This window comes from Suricata suricatta, chromosome 7, assembly GCF_006229205.1.
Source record: "Suricata suricatta isolate VVHF042 chromosome 7, meerkat_22Aug2017_6uvM2_HiC, whole genome shotgun sequence".
Lineage (NCBI taxonomy): Eukaryota > Metazoa > Chordata > Mammalia > Carnivora > Herpestidae > Suricata > Suricata suricatta.
Window position 1 is genome coordinate 9,183,641 of NC_043706.1, and position 19,270 is coordinate 9,202,910.

Genomic DNA, 19,270 nt, shown 5'->3' on the forward strand with positions numbered 1-19,270 from the left:
CCCCGCCCCCAGCCCTCATAAATTTCACCACCAACAGCAACGGTGTTTTATTGTGTGAGAAACTGTGGAGGCGGAATTCGAGCCTCTACTCAGGTATTATATCCTCCATCCCTTTTCCGTTAAGTGTCTTCTAAAAGCTAAGTTTTCGTTCCGAATACTCTGAAAAGTTTGAACTGCTCTTCCTGTCGTAATTAATGGCTCCATCACTTGATGTATTTTGGTTTTATGTGAAATCAGCCGTTCTTTCGCAGGAGTATCAGAGGATTATTTTATATTTCCTTTTAGGTACGATATTTTTGAGAGATAGACGAATGAGGTTTTTCTAAGGAAATTTGTTGCTTGTTTTAAATAATGGGTCAGGTAGCATTGGAAGTTTCAGATGGGGGTGTTTCTTTTTGTGTGTGTGGATTTTTAGCGCCACTCCTTGAACTTGAACTGTGCTCTTGTTCATGTGGCGTTAATTTATTTTTATTTATTTTTATTTGGTGTTTGTTTAAAGTGAGAAAAACTAGAGTCAAGCAGTGATGATGACTTTGGAGAGAAGCATTTAGTTTCTTAGGTATTAAGGGAGGGACTCGTCATGGATTTGATTCAGTTGTGCCTCTTATAGGACACGTGCTTTATCTCAGGAGACCAGCAGGGATAAGGCGGGAAGAGGCCCAGCAAACTGACCTCACGGTCACTCATTAAAAAAAAATTTTTTTTAATGTGTTTTATTTTTGAGAGACAGAAAGAGACAGCATGAGCAGGGGAAGGTCAGAGAGAGAGAGGGAGATACAGAATCTGAAATAGGCTCCAGGCTCCGAGCGGTCAGCACAGAGCTCGATGCGGGGTTTGAACCCACAGACTTCACGGTCACTCATTAAAAAGCCCTCTGTTTGTGGGTGAGAAAGCAAGTCTTGAAAAATTGGAAACGAATCTACCCCCAAAAGCAAGAGCCCACTGTATACACTGTATGTTAGCTAACTTGACAATAAATTGTATATAATGAATAAAAATAATTAAAAATAAAAAACAGATTTGGGAACGAAACTGAGGTTGCTCACTTGTTCCACCGGACGAGGGCCCTGTTACCTGTTTAGTCTGCTGACCCTTTTCCAAACAACACTCTGCGGAGGAGAGAGTCCAAGTCTCCGCTGCACCCTGATGTGGAAGTCTGAACAGACTAGAGAGAATTCGCAGCAGGCAGAAGGGAAAATAAAGGTTTTGAGTCTCTCTGTCTCTTCCCCCCACACAGGTGAATTTCGTAGCATGCCAGCTCTTTGCCTTGTTCGCTGCTTTCTGGTTCCGCATCTACCTAAGTCCTGGCAAAACCAGTCCCGATGTCCGGCACGCGTTTGCCACCATCTTTGGCATCTATTTTGTCATCTTTTGTTTTGGCTGGTGAGTATGAGCCTCAGAAATTCCAATATTTACCATTTGGGTGTGTTGTGGCCGAATTCTTGGCATTTCCCAGGCAGGACATGAAATCTGCATTTACTCCTCTTGTAAAATGATGGCGATGTTCCAGCAATCTCCATGTATTGTAAGAACCCTGAACCAATAAACGGACTATCCATTAGAAGTCAATTCAGTGAGTTTTTGTAGGAAGTGTGCTTCTTCACTGGTGTTACCCTGGCCATGTAAATGGAATCCTGTAAGGTTTCATTTTCTGGATGTGGAACCGTCCCTACCTATTGGAGATATTGACGTTTTTCTTGCATTCCAATAATAATTGGTGTTAGTTGTGTGCATAAAGCAGAACAAGAGTTTTAGTGCTGGTCTTAGGAAATGCGAGTCATTCCTCAACATCAAGAGCCTGTAGATGACTCTTTTCTTTACCGAGTAAGCTGGCCACATCCCCTGGAAGTGGCACTTGCTGGGAAAAAGCTTTAGGAACCAACATTTCTAGAAGTCCGACGTAAGTACAGTTTACATTAATTTATTCTAGACACTAGAATACAGCTGGCCCTCCATTAATAAAAATTGGAGAAAAGATGAGTACATTGAATCAGCAACCAGGGATATGTCTTGGTACCTGCAAAAAATCGGTTTTGGTTCTGGTGCGTTGAAAGTAAAAAAAAAAAAAAAAAAAAGTTCTAAAGAAAGAGCTCTTCTGGACTCTCACTTGTATGTGTGCTAAAGTGTAAGCGTTCCGTTTATGGATTCCTGGCATTACCGGCACCGCAGGTGGCACCCTGTCAGGACTTCCTCATGCCGCTTCATGATCTAGTACCTTAATTACACAGAGCAAAACTTTTTATTTTCTGTTGCATAAACATGAGTTGACAGATGGCACGCTTTCTGGTGGGGGCAGCGGGGGCGCACAGTGTGGTGGCCGGTGCGTGTGTTCATTTGGAGGATACTCAACGCCCCTCCTTCTCTCTCCGTGATGTCTTACAGGTACTCCGTGCATCTTTTTGTGCTGGTGTTACTGTGCTACGGGATCATGGTCACTGCGAGCGCCTCCAGTATTCACAGGTAAGATTCTGGGAGTGAGCCGTGCAAGGTGAGGTTTCTTCCATGACCCGCGAAATGTGCTTCCAAGGTAAACGGGTGTTCTCCCCACATGCCCGTCACAAGTGGCGCATCCTAAGTCCTCTGGAATATCGAAAGGAGACCTGGGGGCTCCCGAGGTGCTGGGAGTATTCAGAGGCAGCTTTGTGAACATGGTGGCAGGCCCCTCGTGTCAGAAGAGAAGCCGCTGTGTGGTCGCCACAGCTGGGAACCACCCCAGGGGTCATGGCCGTGGAATACCGCCCTGCAGGCAAAGGGAATGAAAGATTAATAACACCCAGTGATAGGGATGAACCTTCAAAATAAATATGCTGAAGGAAGGAAGCCACACACAATTGTATTCGTGAAAATGCAGACTAATCTGTAGGGACAGAGATCAGATCAGAGGCTCCCCGGGGTGGGGTGGCCGAGGGAGATGCGACGGGGACCGGAGAGGCAGGAGGACACTTGGTGGGTGATGGATACGTCTGTTCTCTTGCATTTGGCTGTGGCTTTCTGGGTGTGGACCTGTATCAAAACTTGCATATTTCAGATATGTACAATAAACTTGTCAAAAGAGGAAGAAATATTCTTAACTGTGACCTTTTGATTAAAAGGTAGAGAAGTAACTTAATTTTGCCGTGAAGGCAACATGCTTGGATAATCGATTCAGATGCCTGGGTACCTGTTGGGCATTGTCTGCGTTTGGTGCGGTCTTTGTGAAACCCCAGTACAGTTCTGTCTTTCAGCAACACTGAAATGTGTGGAGACACACTTCACTTGTGTGCACAGAGCCCAGAACAATATTTGGCACAAGGAAAATCTCAGTAAATATATATGGAGTGACTGAATACCTTTGAAAAGACATTTGTCCTGTTCTTTTCTGATGCCTTCCTTCAAAAAGCAGATGCCTTATTTCAAAAAGCTTTTAGATTTTTTTTTTTTTTTAGAGAGAGAGGGAGAGTGAAGGAGAGTTCATGTGCAAGTAGGGGAGGGGCATAGGGAGAGAGAATCTTAAGCAGGTTCCATCCCCAGCATAGACCCCAGTGTAGAGCCCATCACGGGGCTCGATCCCATGAGCCTGAGATGATGATCTGAGCTGAAATCAAGAGTCTCTGAGCCCTAGAGTCTCAACCGAACTGAGCCACCCAGGCGTCCAGAAAACTCTGATTTATCAATAAGACTATCAGCATGATTGCTTCCCTTCTGAAAACCACTGAAACTTAACTTTTTAACATATAATTTGCAAATTTTGATAAATTTCATGTTTTCAAGTGGAAAAAATGTTTTAAGGGAAAATATTTTTGCATGCTTTAAACTTTTATTTTCACCCACCTTCGTGTCCAAATGAGCTCTGAAAAATTGAATTATAATCCTTTCTCTTTTGAATACCCTCCTTGAAAGGGGTAGAGTCACTCCTTCAGAAGCAAAATAGGAAATCCATATTTCTGATTTGGTAAGCATGGGTTTTGGGACTGTTTCATATTATGACAAAACGCTGTTTTTAGTGGGAGGTGAAAATGCCTGGCTTTTCCCAAACTTGAGTTTGGAAGCCATTCAACAATTAGTACAAATTGGGTGCATCTCTGTGGCACATTCGTAACAACTTACACATTGTGATTTGTTAGCTCGCACCGCACTCCTGTGATCCTGATCGGCGCAGACCATTTTTCAGACGGTCAGGAACCTGCATGCATGTGCTTGTTCTGTGCAGGGCCCGGAGTCCGCCTCCGGCCGGGAATGGAACATTCCAGTCTTGGCTGAGCCGCGCAGTTTACAGACAGGCTGTGACTGTTCCCACCGCAATAACATTGTGGTAGCAGAGGGCCGGGTCATAAGACCAGAAAGGACTCCAGCAGAAGCGCTTTCTCTGCCAGGACTGTGGAAACAGGAGTGGTTCATGGTTCCTGACAGAGGGAAATTGCTTCCTATTGATGCAGGGAAAGAACAGGAGACTGGAAATCTGGCTCTCTCTGGCAGTGTGAGTTCAGACGGGTCATGCAGCTTCTCTGTACATCAGACTTCCTGCCTCTGAAATGTGGGGGGTGTGATGGTTTGAACTTAAGGTCTCTTCAGGATCAGGATTTCGGGATTCTTTGTGAATTGTTTTCTTTCCCCTGCTGAGCCTGTGCTAAGAGTCAAGTGGCTGGGAAGAGCCGCTGGGGGCAGGGGGAGGTCACTTTTTGCTGCTGTGGGGAGTTAACCCATTTCTAGTCATATGGTTTTTTTTCTTTGTCTTGAGAATTCTTGGAGTTTCAGCTCAGTTTCCTTCCTAAGCCACTACCGGTGGGCAGAACTCACAGGTGTTATCTGATCATATCCAGACCATCTGGAGCAGAACATAGTTTGTATCTCCTAGGATAGACAGCCTCTTTGAGAATGTGATAATACATTTGCCAATCTTGGGATACCTACTTTGTGCCAAGTGCTAAGCCATGCCCTTTTAAATAGGTAGGTTTCAGGGTACCTGGGTGGCTCAGTAGGTTGAGCATCTGACTTTGCCTCAGGTCACGATCTCCTAGTTCACGAGATCGAGCCCTGCATCGGGCTCCTTGCTGTCAGCACCCAGCCTTTTTCTAATCCTCTGTCCCCCTCACTCTCTGCCCATCCCTGCTCATACGCTCACTCTCTCAAAAATAAAAACAAAACCATTAAAAAATAGTTCTGTCTCATTACTTTTAATATGTAAGCTCTTATTTAGTGTATCATTTAACAGATTTAATATTTCATATCACTATTACAAATATATTCTCTCTCGGACAATTCAGTGGGATACAGATTCCCCCTCTCTCTGTGCCCCCAAGCTGAAGAAGTGAAATCTCAGAGAGGTAAATAGGTATACAGATTAGGGGATTTTCACATATTAATATGTCCGTGTTATCATCACCCAGGTCGGCAGGGGAAATATTCCCATCACTGACACCCTAGTCTCTACCACATCCGTCCTTCCTGAAATAGCTAGTCTCTGGACTTCCCACTTTCGCTTTGCCATTGCTGGGATTTGAAATCCTGTTGGTCTGTCTCCAGAATATAATACGTACTCTCTCTACCACTCCTGGATTCCTTAGATTTTTCAGGTGTGTCTAGAGCATGAATACAATGTGCTTTTGGGTTGGGACACAGTGCTGGGTGTAACTAACTACTGAGTCGGACTCCTTTCCCTGCTGGGCTGGGCTCTTAATAACTATTGACTTGACCCCCCCCCCCCTTTCCTCACTGGGCTGGGAGGCAGGGGAAGGTATGGGTGTAGGTCTTGTTGAGGAGAAAGAGGAAATGGGCATGGTTTCATTCAAAAGGGCCATGGGAGAATTTGTGTTTTGTATCTGCTTCATGCTTTTGCCTTGACCTTCATGAGCTGGCCGGAGAAAACCGAGGCTGGAGGCAGGAGGACCTAACGCCATTTCTGCTTCTGCTCAGCTCTTCAGGGAGTGGTTTTCTCTTAGTCCGTAGCTTTGTTCACCGTCTTCCTCTTTGGGAAAGGGTTAAGGATGAATCCGAGGCAGGAAAAGTCTTATTCTGTGTCAGAACGTCTTTGTGTGTAAAGAGAACATAAGCTACGCAGTGCGTTAGAGTTTACAGAACTGCTTCATGCTCGCTGCCTGGTCCTCCCTCGCTACCAAATGAATTTTTATTATTCCTACCTCGCTATTCTCTAGGTTGTGGTCTTCAGGAGTTCGTTTAACATGGATTCGTGAATTTCAATATAATTGGAGAATATAGTTAAAACACACATGTTTTATGATCCATGTTTAAATGTTATACCTCCTAAAATGTTTTTTTAAATTTTTAAATGTTATACTATCTAAATTTATGTCTGTTTCTGATGGACTCCTGCTCCACTTAAATGTTGAATGTGCTCATTTCAGCTAACTGCACATGAACCCTCTCTATGGTCAGCCGTTGGGGTGCTCAGGGTCACAGTGAGTTGGCGTAACAGACACATGCATGTAATTTCAGCATTGTAATTACGAGGTTGGTGTGGAGCCCCAGAGAAGTGCCAGCAGCAGTACAGTGAATTGTGCTGGGCGTAGGGCGGGCTGGGGGGAGCAGGCCTGCGCGGGGAGCCCTACCTGGTCATTACGCAGTTCCTCGCAGACTAGAGGATGGAGAAGGGAGTTGCAGGCCAAGGAAGGGGCGTGTGGAAGACACCCGGCCTGGAAATGCAAGCTGTGATTGTGGAGAGTGAGCGGCCAGCATAGTCTGAGCATTAGAGGACATGGTGCATGCTCAGGGAGGAGGCCACGAGGGAGGGTAGGGCTCCATGCATGAAGCACGTCGCCTACTGTGTTCAGGAGTTTTGATGTGACCGGACAGTGGGCCCCTTGGGGACTTTTAAGACGAGTTACATTTATTTAGTTTTTGTTCATTTAGCACCCAGGAGGCCACGCTTGTGAGTGAAACATACGAGACGTTCTTGCCTTCATGGGGCTTTTGGTCTAGTAAGGGAGACCACACTAATTCGATTATCATTGATTAAAAAAAAAAAGCCACAGACCCAAAATGGAGTCACTTAGGCCAGCTCACCAAACTGGGGCTTCCTGTAGTTTCAGCCTCCCCTAGAAATGTAAGTCTTACCGGTCAGCCAGGAATTTTCTGGTCAGCACTAATGAGGTCGTCTGTCCCATGGGCCCTCCCCATCCGCCGAAGGGAAGAGGAGGTCGTCTGCACGAGGAGACCCTTCCTCCTAAGGGAAGGTGGCCTTGCCTGAAACAATTTAGTCACTTCCCTGTTCCACCCTCCTTCCTGTAAAAACCTTCCATCCTGTGAAACTCCTTGAAGCTCCCCTCTGTTTGCTAAATGGGGTGCAGCCAGACCAACAAATCGCTTAATAAAGATAGTTAGACCTTCAAAGTTTACTCAGTTGAATTTTTATTGTTTAACATTACATATGTGTGATTACAAATTGATGAATGTTCTGAGTGATGTGTGTGTGTGTGTGTGTGTGTGTGTGTGTGTGTACACGCACGTGTCTGTCTGTCTGTGTTGCTGGTTCATACCCCAGTAGTCAGGGCCCTTCTCTGAAGGAAGCCGGGCAGTGCTCCTGGAATGAGGTAACTGAAGCCTCACGCTTGGGCGTGGTGGCGGGGGGTCCCTAGCAGAGCACTGGGAATGCTAACACCTAAGGGGTCAGTAGAGGAAGATAAGCTGAGCAAGAGCCTTGGAAGAATTAACCAGAGAGGCGGGAAGCCAACAAGGAGAAGAGAAGCCGAGAAAACAAAGCGTTTCGGGGAGGGAGAGGTCAGTGGTGTAATGCTGGTCGGTCGTTTACAAAGATCGTTGTGTAGACGCGATGGTGTTTGTGAAGAGGAGCATTTGAGTGCCCGCTCTTGCAGATCATTTGTCCACAGCTCTGGCCGCACGATGGAATTGCACCTGCTTGGTGATCCTGAACCAATTAAGCCAGAATAGCAGGGGTGAGGCAGAGAGGGCTTGTGACTGACTACATGTGGGAAGGGAGAGGGACGAAGAGGAGAAGTGTGATCGTGTTACTGCCACGCATAATCATCCGATCCTTTCTGTTCTGCTTTCAGATACTCCTTTTTTGTAGCAATGGGATACCTTACAATATGCCACATCAGCCGAATATACATCTTCCACTATGGGATTCTCACTACAGATTTTTCTGGGTGAGTATATTTCACTTGGGGGCAGAGGGTTCGACTGCAGACTTTGAGTCCGTCCCTTGGGGTCTGTAAAGATCAAGGCTGCACAGGAGACTCCTTGGTGGCTGGTTCATCAGTTAGTGAGACTGTGCTAATGAGTTTGGGGTTGAAGGCTGAAGCAGGACTGTTGGTCCTGCTGTGTTGTAAGGTGGGGGTGGTGACCAATAGCTGTATCTGTCCTGCCACTTGTTTTTGTAGAGTTACCTTGGAACACAACCGGGCAGTGAGTCACTACGTGTTGTCTCCGGCCGCTCTTGAACGACGGCAGTGGAATTGAGTAGTTGTGACAAAATCATGTGACCTGCAAAGCCTATAATATTTACGCTCTTGCTCTTTATAGAAAACATTTCCCACCCCCTGTTCTAAGGCTTTTAACTTGGAGTTGGTGTTTATCTCCTACTAGTTAATAACACAGACATTTTTCCCTACTAGCTGATAAACGGCTCCTGCCCTGGCCCTTCCACCAGATTCCCCAGGCTTCTAGTGACTGGAATGTAATACCCACCATAGCAAGGGTCTTCGTGCTGGGCTGTAAAAGTTTTGCCTGTCACCTTGGCCTTAACCTGCCAGAAGGGGTCAGGAGACGACTAGAGTCCTGCAGGATCCTGCTCTCAGGTCCCTCTGCAGGTGGGCGTCTTGACTTGGTCAGAGAGGACTGTGAAGGTAGTGGACAGGGCTTAGGAAAGAGAGATGCCTCGCTCAGCAGATCTGCACTCCAAGGAGGGGCTTTGGTGCTGAATCAAAAGGTTCGTTCATTCCTCACTCAGCAGGCACTGGCTCAGAACCCCGAACATGCCAGGTCCGGTTACAGGAGACAGGGGTGAGCATTGACCGTGGAATGTTCTCCCAGTTACTGACGGTGGGTTGGTTTAGGAAGCTCACATGTGAGCATATGTATCATCATGTACTGGGTCGATTAATGTGCCTCCAGACTCAACCTCTGCATGTATTCTTATTTGGAAATAGGGTCTTTGTAGGTGTAACTGGTTTCTGGTTTCAAGCCACCTGGTTTGTGGTAATCGGTTATGGCTGTTCTTGGACAGCATTGCACGGTGTTCTGTGGTGGTGTACCTTTCCATGAGCCAACAGATGTCCCCTGCCCCCGATCGTGCAGGGTGAGAACACCTGCAGTGTCCCCGTTTCTCCCCACTCTTGTCACACCCCCTCCTCTCTCGGTTCTGTCCTTAAAACTGGGGACTTTGGCACAAGGGGGCAATGGAATTGGTCAGTGTCGGCTTGACTTCCAGGAGTGTGGTCGTGACATCTGTCGTCAAGTGATGTTTGTGTTGTGAAATTTTTTTTTTACCGTTTATTTATTTTGAGAGAGAACGTGAGCGGGGAGTGCAGAGAGAGAGGGAGATAGGGAATCAAGCAGGTTCTGCACTATTAGTGCAGAGTCCCACTCAGCCCTGGTCTCCTGAACCCAGGAACAAGCCAAGATCAAGAGTCTGGATGCTTAACCGACTGAGCCACTCAGGTGCCCCTCAGGCATTTTTTGGATTTCCTTGTATTAAGAAGTCTCTGCCATTACACACTGGATCATACAATGTTTGAACTATAAAGAACATGGTGGGTTGGGGAAGGAAACAGAGAAGATATGTCTGTTCCCTGTAGTTTTGTGAGATTTACTTATAAGATGTATCTGTTCCTTGTAGTTGTGTGAGACTTCTCTAACTGGTCGATGGCCACGCTATTTGGTTCTTCAGCATATGTCTTTTTTTCAATTCTAGAACATTCTTGGGGCACCTGAGTGGCTCAGTCTGTTGAGCGTCCAACTTTGGCTCAGGTCATGATCTCATGGTTCATGAGTTTGATCCCCACATCGGGCTCTGTGCTGACAGTTCAGAGCCTGGAGCCTGCTTTGGATTCTGTCTCCCTCTCTTTGCACCTCCTCTGCTCATTCTCTCTTTGTCTCTCAAAGAATAAATAAAACATTAAAAAATTAAAATAAGTTCAGAACATTATTAAGCATTATTTTCCCCTCCTACCATAAATGCACAGTGCCTCACTGACTTAAATCTGTCTTGGATAAACAGAGAGGCACATAACAACCTGAACCTGACAAGATGTTTTAAATCTCAACTTGTCAGTTACAGAGGGTCTTTACCCATGTCTATTTTGATGATGAGTATGTGGAAAATCCCAGTTCCCCTTCAGAATGGAATTTAACACTTCTATTTATTTCAGTTTAAAAAGTTCGTTTTGTGGAGGAATAGAGTTTTTTTAAATTTATTTTTGAGAGAGAGACAGGCAAACAGAGAGAGAGAGCATGAGCAGGAGAGGGGCAGAGAGAGAGGGAGACAGAGAATTCTAAACAAACTCCACCCTGTCAATACAGAGCCCAACTAAGGGCTTGAACCCACGAGTCATGAGATCATGACCTGAGCTGAAACCAAGAATCGTGACGCTTAACTGACTGAGCCACCCAGCCGCCCCTATAATGTCTTTAGAATAAGAGCACAGAGGAGTTGAGTGGGATTAGATGAGATCAGTGTTTGTGTCAAACGACATACATGTTTTTAATTTGGGGGAAACACCTAAACTCATACTTTAAATTATTCTGGGGCTTGACATTTTATTTGTCATCCTGGAAGGAATCATGTTTTTGTGGGCTAGACTGGGGTTAATGGTGAGGATTCCTCTGGAAACATGCTTTTATTAGTGGTACTAATATAGTTTATATCCGTACACGCAGCGGCGAATGTCCTTTGTGTTTTCTCTGGGAACGTGGGCTGTTAAAAGTACGGGAACATTTCCCCGGCTGCAGGAGGCTCAACAGTTGCTTGTACTGAAGCTGGTACCTGAGTCCTTTGAAGTTCATGGTCTGAGCTCATTCTCTCGTCTCCCTCACAGACGGATACAAATTGAGTTTTCTGAGGAAAGCAAAGAAGAGCCCTTGTTTACTCTGTGCAGTCAGGCCAGATTCAGGCAGCTAATTGCTTTCCTATCCTGGTGGCAGTTTGAGTTGCCCATGTGTTTTTGAGAACAGTCTGAAACCAGAACGCTTAGACACTGATAATGGGCGTACGTATTGGTACAGCCCCCTTCTGGAAGGCAACTTAGCCATAAAATTTCAAGCAGGAATTTTTTTTTTAAAGTTGATATTCTATGATAGGATAAATTCCTAGAAATTTAATTACCTTAAGGAAATCAGATGAATTCATAAGTGTGTTTGGCTGTTGTCAATAGTAGCAGAAAGCTGGAAATATCCTAAATGGTCCACAAGAGGTGAATGATTAAATCATGGTAATAATATGTGTCCACCGAAAATGTCTTCAAAGAATGTTTACGGACACTGGAAAATGCTTACACTTTATTGGAAAATCAAATCCAGGAAACTAATCCATGACCTAAAGACTCCCATTTTTAGGGGTGCCTGGTGGCGCAGTCAGTTAAGTGTCTGACTCTTGGTTTCAGCCCAGGCTCAGGGATCAAGACCCACATTGGGATCTGTACTGACAGCATGGAGCCTGCTTAGGATCCTCTCTCCGTTTTTCTCTCTGCCCTTCCCCTGCTGGTGATCCCTGTCTCTCTCTCTCAAAATAAAAATAAAAATAAACATTTAAAAATAAATGATTGCCATCTTTATGATGTGGACACGCATAGGAAAGTCTGGAAGGAGATAATCAAAATGCTAAGAAGATAAGTGGTCTTTATTGGTGGTTTTAATAATTGTTCTTTTATATGATTATAATGAGAAATCATTAGTTATACTTAAATATATTTGCAAGTATATTATGAATGCATATAAACGACCATCTACAGTAGAACAGTGACTCTTTGTCTTCCCTGTTAGCTTATCAGGCATAGTAGAAATATCAATTGTCTGCACACCTTGCTGGTCGAGGTGATCATTTGCTTGGGAAATGTTTTCCTCTGTTGATTTATTATATCCTGGCTCCTCCCCCTGACCAACCCACTCTGTGCACATAATTGGGTTCTCTAATATGGGCAAAGAGGTGATATTTGCAGGGAGATTTCAAGATTTGCTTATTTCATGTTCCTTCTTTAGGCTTCCGCCAGCTTTTTAAAAACTGGTATAGTCACTTGGAATTTAATTCCGAAAACATGAGTATAAGTTCTAACCACGTGTATTTGGTGGGTTCCTGTTAAAATGCAGAACTGTTGACTTTGTTCTTGTTGAATGGCAGAGTGTGAAGATTACAACTTTGGAAAGATTAATGGGAAAGATAGGCCCGTTCTACTATGATTGATTACTGGATGGTTCTCACCAGATACTCGTGAATTTTGAGAGGAGAGGAGTTCCTGCTACCTTTTGTTGTAGTCACGGAGAGCTGATGGAACTGATGGAACTGTCTGTTTTATTTGCCGTGACTTCCGGAGTCCTGCATTTTCTTCCCTGACGTTGGAACAGTTGATAGAGGAGTTTGGTGGCATTCTACGGAAGTTGTCATACCCTCCCCTCCTTCGCTGGTAATCCAGGGAGTGGGGTAATCCCAGCAGGGCAGAAGCAACAGAGATGAGGGAGTCCTGTCCAAGCCTCCTGTGCTCCTCAACTGCTGAGTTAAGGCTACTAGTTAAACAGTTCAGGTTGCATTTAGCGCCCCTGGTTGTCGTGCAGATGGCGGTCCAGTCTAGGATGTTGACTGGAAGTTTGTCATACTTCTGTTCTCCCACCCTGCAGAATTTAGGCTTGTCTGACTCTGTGCTTTCCTAATGTATTCGTATTACAAGGGGATTTTATTATAACGAAGAGAGTAATAAAAATACAAAGTAGACTCTTTTGGATCTAAAATTACCTGTTGGAGGAAATAAGATCCTTGAATGTCAGATCGGGCTTGATGCTGGCCAGCCAGCTTGATATCATTGCCTTTTCCCAGTTTTACCAGGACAGAGAACTTAACCACCTTAGCTCCAAAGAGTAAGGCAAAGTAGTAGATTTTATTGGAATGTGGTTCAAAATTGAGTTTTTGTTTAATGTTTTAAAAGACAGGTTAGGGGCGCCTGGGTGGCTCAGTCGGTTAAGCCTCCGACTTCGGCTCAGGTCAGATCTCAGGTTCATGGGTTCGAGCCCTGTGTCAGGCTCTGTGCTGCCAGCTAGCTCAGAGCCTGGAGCCTGTTTCAGATTCTGTGTCTCCTTCTCTCTCTGACCCTCCTCCTCTCATGCTCTGTCTCTTCTGTATCAAAAATAAATAAAAACATTAAAAAAAATTAAAAAATAAAAGACAGGTTATTTTTTGGTGGGAGTTGACATGGGAAATAGTCATGGATGAATGGGTACCCTTCTGGTAGATTGCCCGGAGTCTTTTGGAAGGCATTGAATTTCTGTGTGTGTGTGTGTGTGTGTGTGTGTGTTGGGGGGAGTGACATTGTTCTTCCTTCCTACCCTAATCACATCTCCATCTGCCTGTTTTCCTTTATTCATTTTTCACTTTATTTTATTACCCAAATTGGAATAATAGCCTTAGGTTCAGGAAAAAAAAGTGGTTTTTTCCTTTATATATGTATAAATGTTTCCTTTTATTGACTTATTTTTAAAATTTCAGTATAATTGACAGAGTGTCATATTAGTTTCAGGTTACAGTATGGTGATTGAATAATTTTATACATTACTCTGGGCTCACAATGATGAGTGTAGTCTTAATTCCTTCACGTATTTTACCCATCCCCACATACCCCTCCCTCTGATAATCATCAGTTTGTTCTCTCTACTTAAGAGTCGGTTAGCTGTTTTTAAATTTTGTTTGTTTTGTTTCTTAAATTCCAAATATGACTGGGATCGTATGGTATTTGTCTTTCTCTAACTGACTTAATTTCACTTAGCATTATGCTCTCTAGGTCCATCCATGTTGTTGCCAATGGCAAAATTTTATTCATTCTTCTAGCTGAGTAATATTTCATTTTATATATATGTACATATATATATACACACACGCCACATCTTCTTTATCCATTCTTCTATTGATGGACACTGGGTTGGTTTAGTATTTTGGCTACGGTAAATAATTCTGTAATAAAGAGGGATGCATATATTGTTTCAAATAAGTGACTTTTTTATTCCTTGGGCAAGTACCTAGTAGTGGAATTACTGGGTCATACTGTAATTCAATTTTTAACTTTTTGAGGAACCTCCGGATAATTTTACACAGCGGTTACACCAGTTTGCATTCCCACTAACAGTGCGCTAAGGTTCCTTCTTTTCCACACCCTTGGCAACACTTCTTATTTCTTGTGTTTTGGGTTTTAGCCATGCTCATAAGTGTGAGGTGATATTTCATTGTGGTTTTGATTTGCATTTCACTGATGATGAGTGATGTTCAGCATCATTTTATGTGTCTGTTAGGCATCTGGATGTCTTCTTTGGAAAAATGTTCATGTCTTTTGCCCATTTTTAATTGAGTTATTTGTTTTTTGGGATGCTGCATTATATCAGTTCTTTATGTTTTGGATATGTCATTTGCAAATATTCTCTGCCATTCTGTAGGTTGCCTTTTAGTTTTGGTGATTGTTTCCTTCACTGTGAAGAAGTTTTTTATTTTGATGTAGACCCACTAGTTTATTTTTGCTTTTGTTTCCCTTGCCTCAGGAGACCTATCTAGAAAAATATTGGCACAGCTAATGTCAGAGAAATTACTGCCTGTTCTCTCTGCTAGGATTTTGATGGTTTTGGGTCTCATATTTAGGTCTTTAACCCATTTTGAGTTTATTTTTGTGTATGATGTAGGAAAATGGTCCAGTTTCATTCTTTTGGATGTAGCTTTCCAGTTTTCCCAACACCAGTTGCTGAAGAGACTGTTTTGTTCCCATTGCACATTCTTTCCTCTTTTTTCAAAGATTAATTGAACATAAAATTGTGGGTTGCTTCGGGGCTCTTTTGTGTTCAATTGAAATATGTGTCTATTTTTGTGGCAGTGCCATTCTATTTTGATTACTGCAGCTTAGTAATATAACTTGAAGTCTGGAATTGTGGTACCTCCAGCTTTTTCTGTTTTCAAGATTTCTTTTTAAAAATTTAGGTTCTTTACTCCATACAAATTTTAGGATTATTCTAGTTTTGTGAAAAATGTTGGTATTTTGATAGGGAGTGCAGTAAATCTGTGGATTGCTTTCGATAGTGCAGACATTTTACCAATATTTGTTCTTCCGATCCATGTGTATGGAATATTTTTCCATTTGTTTCTGTGTCTTCAATTTTTTTCATTAATGTTTTATAGTTTACAGAGTACATTTCTTTCACCTCCTTGGTTAAGTTTGTTCCTAGATACTTTATTACTTTTGGTGTAGTTGTAAATGGGATTTTTTAAAAATTTCTTTTTGCTACTTCATTATTAGTGTCTAGAAATGCAACAGTTTTCTGTACATTGATTTTTGTATCCTGTGATCTTACTGAATTCCCTTATCAGTTCTAGTAGTTTTTTGGTGGAATCTTTTAACTTTTCTATATACAGTATCATACCATCTGCAAATAGTGGAAGTTTTACTTCTTCATTACCAACTTGGATGCCTTTTATTCCCTTTTCTTATTCGATTGCTGTGGTTGGGACCTTCTGTACTATGTTGAATAAAAGTGGTAGGACACTTTTGTGGACATCCTTGTCTAGTTTCTGATCTTAGGGGGGAAATTCAGTTTTTACCATTGAATATGTTAACTGTGGGATTTTATATATAGCCTTTATTATATTGAGGTATGTTCCCTCTTAGCCTACTTTGTTTAGAGTTTTATCATGAATGGATATAGTTCTTTGTGAAATATTTTTCTGCATCTTGAAATGATTACATGCTTTTTATCCTTTATTGATCTGATGGATTTGTGAATATTGAGTTACGCTGGCATCCTGAGAATAAATGTCACTTGATCATGGTGGATGATTTTTTAAAATATATTGTTGGATTTAGTTTGCTATTATGTTGTTGAGGATTTTTGCACCTATGTTTATCAGAAACAAACATAGTCTTGGTCTGTAGTTCTCTTTTTTTTTACAGTGTCTTTTTTTTCTTTGTTTGTAGTGACTTTATCTGATTTTGGTATCAAGATGATCCAGGCCTCATTGAATAAATTGGAAGTTTTCATTCCTTTTGTATATTTTTTGGATTATTTGAGAATAATAGGTATTAATTCTTCTTTAAATGTTAGGTGGAATTAACCTGTGAAGCTGTCTGATCCTGGACTTTAGGTTCAAATTTATTGTTGGTAATTGGTCTATTCAAAATTTCTAGTTCTTCCTGATTCATTTTTGGGAGGTTATATGTTTCCAGGAATTTATCCATTTCTTCTAAGTTATCCATTTTGTTGACATGGAATTTTTCATAATATTCTTAAGAGTTTTTTCTGTTTCTGTTATGTTGGTTGTTATATCTTATTTTTCAGTTCTGATTTTGTTTATTTGAATTCTCTTTCTTTCTGATGGGTCTGGCTAATGGTTTATCAATTTTGTTTATCTTATCTGTGGAATTCTTCATCTCTCCTTCTATTCTGAATGACATCCTTGCTGGATGGAGTATTTTTGGCTGCAGATTTTTTTTCCTTTCAGCACTTGAGTATATTGTCCTACTCCCTTCTGGCCTGCATCGTTTCTGCTGAAAAGTCTTTGATAGCCTTATGGGGTTTCCTGTGTATGTAATGATTTTCTTTTGCTGTTTTAAACTTGTCCTCTTTACCACTGTGTTTTGCCATTTTAATTTTTTATGTCTTGGTGTTGACCTCCTTGGGTTGATTTTTTTTTTTTTGGGGGGGGGTGGGTGGGTGGGTATTCTCTGTGCCTCCTGGATTTGGATTTTTGTTTCCTTTCCCAGATTAGTAAAGTTTTCACCTATTCTTTCTTTTTTTTTTTAATAGTTTATTTTCAAATTGGTTTCCCTAATACACCCAGTGCTTCTCCCCCAGAAGTGCCCCCCACCATGGCCATCACCCCCTTCCCTCCCTCCCCCTCCTCCTTCAGTCCATGGTTCATTTTCAGTATTCAATAGTCTTTCACTCTCCCCAGCTCTCTTTTCCCCTTTTTCTCCCTATGGTCCTCTATTAGGTTTCTCTTGTTAGACCTATGAGTGCAAACATATGATGTCTGTCCTTCTCTGCCTAACTTATTTCGCTTAGCATGACACCCTCGAGGTCCATCCACTTTCCTACAAATAGCCAGATTTCATTCTTCCTCATTGCCATGTAATATTCCATTGTGTATATATACCACATCTTCTTGATCCATTCATCAGTTGATGGACATTTAGGCTCTTTCCATGATTTGGCTATTGTGGAAAGTGCTGCTATGAACATTGGGGTACATGTGCTCCTATGCATCAGCACTTCTGTATCCCTTGGGGAAATCCCTAGCAGTGCTATTGCTGGGTCATAGGGGAGATCTATTGATAGTTTTTTGAGGAACCTCCACATTGCTTTCCAGAGCGGCTGCACCAGTTTACATTCCCACCAGCAGTGTAGGAGGGTGCCCGTCTCTCCACACCCTCGCCAGCATCTATAGTCTCTTGATTTGTTCATTTTAGCCAGTCTTACCAGCATGAGGTGGTATCTCAGTGTGGTTTTGATTTGTATTTCCCTGATGATGAGTGATGCTGAGCATCATGTCATGTGCCTGTTGGCCATCTGGATGTCCTCTTTGGAGAAGTGTCTGTTCAAGTCTTCTGCCCATTTCTTCACTGGATTATTCATTCTTTGTGTATGGAGTTTAGTGAGCTCCTTGTATATTTTGGATACTAGCCCTTTATCTGATATGCCATTTGCCACTGTCTTTTCCCATTCTGTTGGTTACTGACCCTCCCCGCAGGTTGGTCAATGCAGGTCCTGAGGGAGGGAGTGAGAATTGGGGGGCAGGGGGCACAGAGAATGGAGGTAAGACAAGTCTCTGATCAAGCCTCGTTTATTGAGAGAACACACACGTCTTTTAAAGGCAGAAGACGGGCAACTTGACGTAAGTCAGTTGCTAAGAAACAAGGGCAAGGATAAGAGAGAAACTAAAACTTGCAGTTTCAGCATAGCACAGTGCCTGGGAAAGTGATAGGAAGGCCCAGCCTACAGGCCCTGAGCCTGGGAAACCGATAACGCAGCTCCCCGCTGAGCTGGGAGGAACAATGCAGCTCTGCTCTGCGGGCTGCTGATCTTGCAAGGTCGAGGCACATATCTCTTCTTCCGGCAGCTCTTCTGGTGCAAGGCACATCTCTTTTCTTCTCCAGCAGCTCCCGACAGGTTACCTGTTAGTTTTTTTTTATTGTTTCCTTTGCCTTGCAGAAGGTTTTTATCTTGATGAGGTCCCAGTAGTTCATTTTTGGTCTTGATTCCCTTGCCTCTGGGGATGTGCCGAGGAAGAAATTGCTGTGATTGAGGTAAAGGAGGTTTTTTCCTGCATTCTCCTCTAGGGTTTTGATGGTTTCCTGTCTCACATTCAGATCCTTTATCCATTTTGAGTTTATTTTTGTGAATGGTGTAAGAAAGTGGTCTAATTTCATTTTTCTACATGTTGCTGTCCAGCTCTCCCAAAACCACCTGTTGAAGAGGCTGTCTTTTTTCCATTGGACACTCTTTCCTGCTTTGTCAAAGATTAGTTGGCCATACATGTGTAGTTCTGGGTTCTCTATTCTATTCCATTGGCCCATTTGTCTGTTTTTGTGCCAATACCATACTGTCTTGATGATGACAGCTTTGTAGTAGAGGCTAAAGTCTGGGATTGTGATGCCTCCCGTTTTGGTTTTCTTCTTCAATATTACTTTGTCTATTCGGGGTTTTTTGTGGTTCCATACGAATTTTAAGATAGTTTGTTCTAGCTCTCAGGAGAATGCTGGTGCAACTTTGATGGGGATTGCATTGAATGTGTAAATTGCTTTGGGTAATAATGACATTTTAACAATGTTTATTGTTCTGATCCATGAGCACGGAATGTTTTTCCATTTCTTTGTGTCTTCTTCAATTTCTTTCATAAGCTTTCTATAGTTTTCAGCATACAGGTCTTTTACATCTTTGGTTAGGTTTATTCCTAGGTATTTTATGGTTTTTCGTGCAATTGTGAATGGGATCAGTTTCTTGCTTTCTCTTTCTGTTGCTTCATTTTTAGTATGTAAGAATGCAACTGATTTCTGTACATTGACTTTGTACCCTGCAACTTTACTGAATTCATGGATCAGTTCTAGAAGGCTTCTGGTGGAGTCTACCGGGTTTTCCATGT

The 19,270-nt window shown here is 42.7% G+C and overlaps 1 protein-coding gene across 2 annotated transcripts in view; it reads left to right on the plus strand.

The window, feature by feature from the left end:
• Positions 1–19,270, plus strand: part of MBOAT1 (membrane bound O-acyltransferase domain containing 1) — a 112,044-nt gene that overhangs the window by 58,086 nt on the left and 34,688 nt on the right. For both annotated transcript variants that reach the window (XM_029943706.1, XM_029943707.1), the window contains exons 2-4: positions 1,238–1,383; positions 2,383–2,460; positions 8,007–8,102. In XM_029943706.1, the coding sequence (XP_029799566.1) occupies positions 1,238–1,383; positions 2,383–2,460; positions 8,007–8,102 (320 nt within the window). The remainder of the gene's footprint in view (positions 1–1,237; positions 1,384–2,382; positions 2,461–8,006; positions 8,103–19,270) is intronic.